Source organism: Chenopodium album, chromosome 25, assembly GCF_948465745.1.
Source record: "Chenopodium album chromosome 25, dcCheAlbu1.1, whole genome shotgun sequence".
Taxonomy (NCBI): Eukaryota; Viridiplantae; Streptophyta; class Magnoliopsida; order Caryophyllales; family Amaranthaceae; genus Chenopodium; species Chenopodium album.
The window spans coordinates 6,639,854-6,649,715 of NC_137858.1; the positions used below are offsets into that span (position 1 = coordinate 6,639,854).

Sequence of the window (9,862 nt, forward strand, 5' to 3'; positions counted from 1 at the left end):
TAATAGGGCACTAAGTCACAAAACTTGCCAAAACTTCGGTAAATAATATGGAAATAAAAAATAAAAAAATAAAAAATGGCATCACAGCTAAATATATATTGCAATAAAGATCATAATCTCATATACTATTAACATGCTTATGAATCTTAGAAATACCAGAATATTATGAAAATCATTAAGAAAACCATGCCATAGAAATCATTTATAAGGAGTATATACATGACTGAAAATATTGAGAATTTTTGGAGGGAAAGAAAATATGAAAGAGCAGATTCATCAATACAGTTAAAAAAAATGGGGCTTTACATTTCAATACCTAAAACCGAAGCACTAGAACTTGGAAAGCTGCCAACGGCCAACGCGAATTTTAAGTAAGAGCTAAATGAAGCAATAACCTGGTTGTCAAGCTGCTAAGTACAAACGAGTGTATGAGACTGGTTTAGAGTCATTCCTTGAGTTCGACCCCTTGGGCAGCAAATTATCATCTGAAGGGAATTGTGGCAATGCCATTTTGGACCTTTTATTTACCAAACCTTGTCCTTGACATAGAAGGTTCGATTCTGAACTTAGACAAAACCAGAACGAAAACAGAAGACGAAGGCCGAAAGAAGTGCTTCATAAATTGTAATGACAGCCAAGAGAAGACAGTTGCAGAAGATGTCAGCATCTTAAGCATAAAGAATGGTGCTCTAGTTACCCTGTTATAACCTAGCTGAGCAGTTTAATGTGCTTCATAATTACCTTATTCTTGAGAAATGTGGCTGTTTTCTTGAGGTATTAAATCCTCTAAAAAGATGAAACTGCTTCTGGCATTAAACACATTTGCAATTTGCAGAATTCTAGATTGAATTGCAGGTGATGAGGGATGAACATAATCAGGGAGAGAAGGCAAGCACTGGGGAATGAATTCAGCCTTCTCATGTGCAGGAGCATAGAGGGCAAGCACGGCACGGCAAAATATGAATCTGCAACGTGACAAAGAAACACTTCAGACAGCTGAATTGAACATCATCAATCATGATGATTGTCATCAGAGACCTGAAAGGCCGAATTGAATCCTGTTCTATCACTCTATCTCCCCCCCCCCCCCCTCTCCTAAGCTGCAGGGAGAATGAGTTTCTTGTGCAGCAGATATCATCTATAGTTCGGTAGACAATAGAGTAAAGACTCCCAAAAAAAAAAAAAAGGGGGGGGGGGGGGGGGAAGATATGGAATGAAAGAAGGATTTGAGCCTATAACATCTAGGACAGTTTAAAAAAACTGTTAAGTATCTTCAACATTTGTCTAGGTTAATGTCACTCCTTGCTGAAGACAAAAAACGACATTGTCACAGCAACAATAACAACAACAATCTGGTATATATCAGGGTCTGGGACATCTGAAATCTGAATGTAGGTAGCCTTACAAGATTAGACAGCCTTTTATCAAGACTGAATCGATAAGGTTTAATTCAGTTAAGTGCAAATGCATCAATCCACATATGTAATTTGAGTAACAAAAGAATGGAAAAATTCAAACATTACCTAAGTAGGAGTCGCCTGAGGAATGGATCACAGAAAACTTGGGACCAAACAGGATCAAGAGAACTTGATGTAGCTAAAGTCAATCCCCAGTCATTTAGAGAAGAAGAAAGAAGCTTGTCGGCAGTATCATACATATCCTGGCCATGACAATTTCGTAAGTCTACATAACAATACAAGAAAAGCAATGAGCAGAGAAGTTTACACACCCACCGTTTGAAAATCAGACCCAGAAGATCCCAGCAGGAGGCAGAATGCTTGGATGGGAGCTGTGAGGAAGATGGTAAACAGGCTCCCGTTCAAATGCCGAGACCATTCACCAGTGGAAGTAGAGGGTGAAGACTTTGGAGACAAAAGCATAGCAGCTGGTTCTCCTTTTTCTGATCCACTTATAATCTACACATATTTAACAGAACAGTCAACATGGAGAACTAGTCATCCATCAGTGAGGACTACTGAAAGTAATTGCTGCAGCATTTAGGAATAAAACCCTAGCAGAACAGAAAACCGTGCAACAGAAGTCTGAAATCAGATTAACTATAAAAGTACAAATATGAACCAGAGCAAAAAATGTCAGCGACTGAGAATAAAGATATTGTAAGTCAACCATATAATGTTTAAAGCACACTATATGACAAGAGAAGATGGTTATGTTTCTCTTTGCACCAACCTATTTCAAGTTGGAGAACCCACTAAACTATTAACCTTAAATTTGGCTGGTCCTAGTATAAGTCATTGCTCTGATCATAAAGCAATAACCAGAAACAAGCATGAGGTATAAGCCTTAAAAACACAGTTTAAAGTGTTAAATATATGTTTAATAGTCAGCACATCAGATAAAGGCAAAGTCCACATACATTCCTATATCAGTTATCACAAAGACCAATGAGATTTCATATGCAAGACCACAGCTTCACACAGATCTATATTTCGCTTTTCATACATTTTTCAATTTAAAACTTATACAATCAATTCTGCAATCACTTTAGTTTTGTGTGATTCACCAATAATAAAACAATCATAAGAACAGTTCTGCAATCACTTTAGTTTTGTGTGATTCACCAATAATGAAACAATCATAAGAATTTATACTTTCCTTTTTTTTATCTTGCAAACAAATCTCTCAACAACAACAGATGAGTAAAGTTGTGTGAACACATCAAGTAGATTTTCTATGCAAAAGTGAAGTGTAAAGGTTACAAAAGGTCAAAGGCAGAACAAGAAAATGGAAAGTCTGCTTGTCAGTGCTACATAGAAACTATTATGAAGCACATTCATAGGATTGTTATCACACATCTCTCAAATGCCTAATGAATCGTGAATCCCTGTAATAACATTTGACTTCAGGAAAATTACCAATTTAGAGCTATGCATCTGAACTGTTTCAGGAATAAAATGCAAATCAGTGGACCGATCAATAAGTAGAAGCTTAGAGACTTGCCTTGAATGACCCACTGCTCTCACTGTCAATGACAATGAAGAGCGGCCTTCTTGTAAATGGAAGTAAGTCAGAAGGGTAAATGTAACTGGAACCTGAAAAGGAATATTGACAACTAATGAGTAAAAATTATGCTTGAAGGACAAAAGAAAACAATCAAAAACCAATTTGCATTTCATTAAAGAGATGATAATTTTAGTCATTCAGTTTTCTTCTAATAATAATACATACAAGAAATAGACTTTCCCCTAGTACAAAGAAAGCACATGCACACAAACTAACTTGGAGATAGTTTGTCTTGAAAGAGGCAGGACAGAGATGACAGGCAAATTGAATTCCAGAATGACGGAATAGGCAACAGGGAAGTCGTGGGGAGAAAAAAACATTAAATGCACTATCCATAGATTCCAACCATACATGCTTGAAAATAAATAAAAAAATTACCAATTCAAAAGGTTATGCATCAACTGAAAGTTATAATATAATATCTATCTGGTTAGTGTCTTCCAAAATGGGGAAAAAAATTGAAATATCTGCAGGGCACAAAGGGGACTTTTGAGGATTTGCAAGGTTAACAAAAACATACTCTAGTATCTCTACCTTTAGCATAGCAGTCACTTAGGTTGGTGACTACATTAACCTAAATGACTTGGGCTCGGGATTTGGTAAAGGCATTGTCGTGTATCAGTGATGACCTGACCCTCAAAGTTAGAGAGGCTAAAAGATTCATCTTCCACAGACGAAAGTATGATATGAACAGACACCGGAGAGAAAGAGAGCGAAACAAACCTGTACAGGCTTATATTTTCAGATCTATCTCAGAGTAGCTACTTAATTCAATTGGGGTTTAAAAACAGGATTTATTATACCTTCATTTCCACGGCACCCAATATGTATGCAGTCTAGGGGGCTATTTGACAATGCTTCTTCACTTTGTCCACATAAAGGGTTGTGACCTTCAGTCATGGAAGTTGCATGCAAGGCGGTCTGAGATTGGAGGATCTTGACACTGCTCTCAGGACCAAGACGACTGCCCGCACCAGAAGAAGGTGAGAAAATTGGCCCACTTTTCCCTGATACATTTTGAATTACATAAAAGACAGCACAAACCAGACCTTTTCAAGCATGGAAAACTAACATAGCCAGGGAATATTATGTCCCCAGAAGGCCAAAGCTACCTGATAGATAGATGAGAAGAACACCATCAGCAGGAAGCTCATCGCAAGCTGTTGCCAGAACCTGCCACAAGTAGTACAAGATTAGATAGCTATCACTTTAAGTTTATGTTTGTTACTGATTAAGCAGAAAATAATAAGTAGCACAAAATTTTTTAAATTAAGCAGGTGTTTGCAGCTCAACAAGCACGAGAAAACCTACTATCAAATCAATACAGTAAATTCTGCACACTATTCATTTATTCATTCTTGGATAAGCATACCGCAATGAAATGTGTAACTGAAGGACGATAAAGGACAGCTTTCCGTGGATTACGAGGCAGGGTTGGATCAGTGATATCTTGTGTGTGGTTACTGCCACTATTTTTTGTTGTTCCATCTTGACCTGCACCGCTTCCTGAATGGTAAAATGCACCAGAAGGTTCCCATTCTAGACTCTGGAGCATTCTGTAAGTGTCAAGGGTAAGCTCTGAATATTTAACCTGCATAAATTTTTAAAAGCCTAAGTGAATCAAACGACCATAAGGGGAGCCTTGAGCCCTTGATATCCATAATCAAGAGTGTCATAAACCACACTTAAGAGTATAATACCTAATAGCCTCTACAGAGTCTACACTATTCTGCCTTTAGGACAATATTCACTGAAAAAATATACAGTACTTGAACAAAGGAAAGAAAGTAGGCCTAACCTCATTAGGATGGTAGCTACTTAGTACTGCATCCCGTAATTTCAGATTTCTCTTAGGGTTATGTGAGGAAACATTTGGTAGAGTGTCTGGATGAGGATCAAGAACAAGACTGTATCTCAAAGGTCTGATGTTCATAAAATTGGTGTCAGCTTTTAGAAATTTAGCTATTTCTTGGACCACCACCTTCCATTCTCTGAAGTTAGCTTCCTAAAAAAAAGAATGTGGACATCATGCAAATTATCAGTTACCACCACTTAAATACCTGCTATAAACTACATCCGTTGACAAAGTGATTATAAAGTGAAAAGAAAAACCAAATGGAATTGAGAAGAGTAGAGGAGTACATAATTGTAAAAACTTATCTAAACTTGACAAAAAAGAAAAACAATAAAAGTTAATGGAAGCTTTATGAGATCATTGTAAACGGCACACAAGACACCAAGAAAAAGTCACTTGAACAGTTGAACTTCCATAAATTGGACACAAATCAGACATGACACTGAAGAACTGACCAACTTCTTAAATCAAAGCAACACCTTCCTCTGGTTCCAATTTGCAGCTATTAAAAATTACAACAATCACTTCCCCACAACCTCTTCTTAATATAATGGTATGATAGATCTTGAAACTTCTGCTAACATGTTTTCATATTTCACCTCTAAGTCTCTAAAATAGTTAATTATCATACAGCATCATCCCAGAAACCACAGCATAGTGGTTGACAGCCGAATTATACATACCGATGGAATACCTCTCAAACTAATCAGAACTTTGGAAAGCATCAATTAAGATAATTTCCAACATTTACATGATCTGTGTTTCAATCCTCCAGCTCCACCATGTAAACTTTCTGCTTCATACTCTGTCCTCTGGTGATGTTTGCACCATGTTTAGAGCTATAAGACAGACCTTTTCCATATTATCACAAGATTTACAATGGAAACACCGAAACATAAAGCATTATCTTCCTATCCCACCACTCCACATTCCAACAGCCTCCACATTTCAGTTGACACTCCACTCGTCCTTCAAGCTCTAATTTGTCATTTAATTTAAAATGTGATGATGTAATAGAAACTGAAATAAAATACAAATTCTTTGGATAGAACCACCTTATACATTACTTTAATCGTGTCAAACAGCCTTTGACTCATGTCTTGAGGAGTTGTGACTTAAAGTGCCTAAAATGCCATCGTGTGCTGTATGATTTTAGCAGTAATAACTGGAGCATTCATAACTCCACTATGATCATGCCCTCAACTCATATTACGAATCAAAATGCTCAAAATACCAACTTTTTGCAGGTATAAAGATAAAATATTAACAAAGAAATGTATATTATATTCGGCTATTCCTTGTAAATTTCCCTATCAATGCTAAACATTTTTCTAAGGAGATCGATTTCATCAATGTTAATCAAGATTAGCATAAGACCACAGAAATAAAGTATCAGATAAAATTAAAAGTAAATAACCTGAAAAGCCCGCTTGCATTCATCAAGCAAAATCTTCAAGTGATGAACCAACTGATGAACCATATGTCGACGGTTAAGCACTAGACATACAGTAATGAATCTTGCAATAAATCTCAATTGTTTATGTGCAAGATTAATATCTTGAAACATGCCCTCCTTGAAATACTCCCTTGTCAGTAGAGCTTCGTAGAATACATATGATTCTGACAAATAGCTTGCGTCACTTGTGCGTGTATACTGTCCAAAATAAAGCTGACCAATCCGAGATGCAATCTCACCGATCTCCCATCTCTTTAGCCCACCATCTACCAGCTTCTGCCGATTTGCTTGTTGAAACTTCCATAACTCTGTATATACTTTGAATACTTTGCAAAAATAAGTGTCAAACCTGCATTATGTATATATACTATTGCATATCAAAAACCGAACCAATGACCGAGACTCCAAATAGGTAAATAGCCCTCAGCTCCTCACTCTTCATACATAAAGTTTCATCAGAAATTTACTTCCACTCTCAAAATTTTGATTAATTGCCAGAAAAAGATGTAAGATCTAGCAAAGAATAGCAGAATTTGGAGAATTTCCCCCTCCAACCTGCTGTAGGCTTAGTGTTCCAAATTCCAATCCTTGCCAATTAGTGATTTAAAAGGAGAAACATGACAGAGAGGCATACTGAATATCGAACACAACCATACAAAGGGAAAATACTAGTCTAAAATCTAAACCAACATTTCTAGCCACAATATCCTTCAATTGTACAAATAGAAAAACATCTTAATACAGCACATGGAATTTTACATAAATATCAAATTCCAGTTCAATATATAACAAAACAACTTACAAGAATATCAGGAATAATAAATACTGTTTCTATTCTCTCTTGGATATCTGTTGTAATTACTTTTTAGCAAACATATTATCAAACTCCACAGAGGAGGGGTGTATCCAAGTATAGTATCTCTAACAAAACCCTCATTCCTTAAAATTTCTTCTTAATCAAATCGTCTCTTGTGTCCAATTGTTCCCCCCTTCTCATAAATGATACTATCTTCGTCTTTCAGTCAACATATAATCCTCCATAGTGAGTCCACCATCTAAGACAGATATGAAAATTGCAAATATCAACCTTTGTAACAAGCCCTGCCAGGATGTCGAAGGAAGACTTCGTAAGTACAAGTTCTAACCTTCATAGAAAAACAATTCTAAAGCATCTCACACTTTAGTGCAATATACTACTTTATGTTCCCAGTGGTAACCCCAAAATGCTTCTAGTACCCCTTCTGATTTTCCACAAGGGTGAGGAAGGTCAAACAAGCACAAGTTGTTATCCTCCAAAAGTCCAAAATGAGCCTTCCCAGCCAAGGCAATTACAGTTTTGAGGCTGACAATGGACTGTAAACAACCCCTAAAGGCTTCTAACAAACTTTGATAGAGGAAAAATATTATCCAGAGCAATGAAAGAGGATACTTTAGTAGAAAAGATGCATTCCTGTACATTAAAATTTAAAAACAATGAAGAAATATACTGTCTATCACATTTCACGTCAATAAACCTGAAATATGGCCGAGCATGTTGATCTTCAATAATTCTACCTCCCTTTATTCTGAGTTCTGTACAGGTAACCCACATTATAAATCGATGTATGGAAAACAATTCCATCAAATCCTCATGATCTCATAAAAATCATTTTCACATACACCAACAGGGATAATGAGTGATCTCATAAGTGTTCCCTCGTATCACAACATTTTCCAGTTTCCACCAAGGGTAGGTATTACAAGCATAACTTATCTTTGAAAATTGGAATGGTTTATATTCAAGTAACTATGAATGTGAGTTACAACCCGTGGGATGAATCTTTCTTGCATAAAATCTTGTTGGCAACATCCTTAGCTGTGAGATAAAAGAAACTCTATTTAAATGAATGTTTCCAAGAGGCCAAAAAGAATCTAAGCCCCAAGACAATCCCATGAAGCTACTAACCCAACTCAATTCCAATAGCCTATTCTCAAACCATAATCAAATAATTGAGCCTGCAAGACCAAGGACTTCCCCTCAACTTCAACTAAGATCCAAGGGGTCTAAGAAGATCAAATTTGCTAGTAGCATTGTGCGGCACAATATAGCCTATTCTCCTAAAAGAATGTTAGGGACTAAGAGGCAACTCTAGGAATAGATTTTGCTACATGGACAAAAATCTCTTTCAAGTGAGACCAACAGCATAATTTACTAGTGCCATCTCGAGGCATGGTGCATTTTATAGCCCTCGCGTCTAATGTAGACAACCGCCTCTCTAATACAACAAAACATAGCACTATGTGTCTAACTGCTGGCTAAGCTCCCTACCCCTCACCGGCAGACTCCTTACTACAACTAGTAACTACACAATTACACATCAATGGTAGCCGCCTAATCACAGCATGAGAGAGCATTAGTCCAAAACGATACAACAATCACTCCCGCCTAAGGCAAAAACCTCATGTAAGGCAATCAAGCTGATGTTGATGTTAAACGTCACATGAAAACAAGAAACAACCCCCATTTTTTTACTTTCTTCCAACTATCAAATTATCCACTATTACCAAATCATAAACTCCAACAATTCACAAATGTCAAACTACAATTATAAGTATGCTATATAATTCAACAACAAATGATCAAATTCTCCAAGATTGACCCATAAAATAACAAGAAAAACCCAATTCAAAAACAAAACCCATTTCAGAAACAAAACTAAAATCATGAATTCAAGAATCGGGAAAAAGAAATTAGAAATGAAATTTGAAGGGAAGAAGAAATGTACCTATTGCGTTCATAAAGGGGCAAGTCCCTAATCTTAGCGAATTTCTTATCAGCTTTATCAACCAAAGACCAGTAGATTTCAATCGTGGGTATTCCACTATTTTGCTGCGCCATTTTTACAGTAAAATTCAATTCTTTCTCTCTCTTCTTCAGACTCAATTGACCACCCAGAAAAGGGTCTGAGAGACAGGGGAAGAAGAAGACTGAAAATGGGTAATTCTTTATTCTTGAAATGGGGTTAATAATTGTTGTTTGTAGCAGTAATTTGGTAAAGTGATGACCCTAATTGGATGTGCTGGTCACTACGGAGTACTTAAATATGTTCATAGCATCTAAATTGGCACCACGAGGACCCAATTTGCTTACTCCGTAAATGGGTCTACTTTGACATAATCCGTTAATTAAGTTTCGAATTTGCTTTTAAAAGCCGATAAAATTTACTCCTTCTGTATTAAAAAGGTGGAAGGATGGATGAGATATTCGATTTGTTTTTTATGAACAAAAATCGGTTTTGATTCCCTATTCGTTGGTAGTAGATTGGTAGTAGTAGATATCTATGCTTTAGACGAGTATTAAACATTGTATTTAACTAAAAAAAACCAAGTCGGATGAAGTAAGACTGTAAGAGGACCCTCAACCCGCCCCTTGTTTAAGAGGTTCATTGACCATTGCCACCACGACCTAGACCCAAACTCGGCCCATTGAACATTTCAAGACATCAAACACTTAAGAACCAAATAATGTTAATTTTGTTTTGGATACA

The 9,862-nt window shown here is 36.6% G+C and overlaps 1 protein-coding gene across 1 annotated transcript; it reads right to left on the reverse strand.

Annotated features, from left to right (window-relative positions):
* Window positions 1–163: 163 nt before the first annotated feature.
* Window positions 164–9,421, reverse strand: LOC145614530 (uncharacterized). Its single transcript, XM_081669589.1, has 10 exons — window positions 9,101–9,421; window positions 6,297–6,684; window positions 4,823–5,029; window positions 4,397–4,615; window positions 4,137–4,197; window positions 3,828–4,031; window positions 2,962–3,053; window positions 1,734–1,916; window positions 1,524–1,660; window positions 164–965 (listed from the first exon to the last, which is right to left on the reverse strand). Exons 1-10 carry the CDS (start codon window positions 9,211–9,213, stop codon window positions 743–745), a joined length of 1,827 nt encoding a protein of 608 aa, XP_081525715.1. The 5' UTR covers window positions 9,214–9,421; the 3' UTR covers window positions 164–742.
* Window positions 9,422–9,862: the final 441 nt, after the last annotated feature.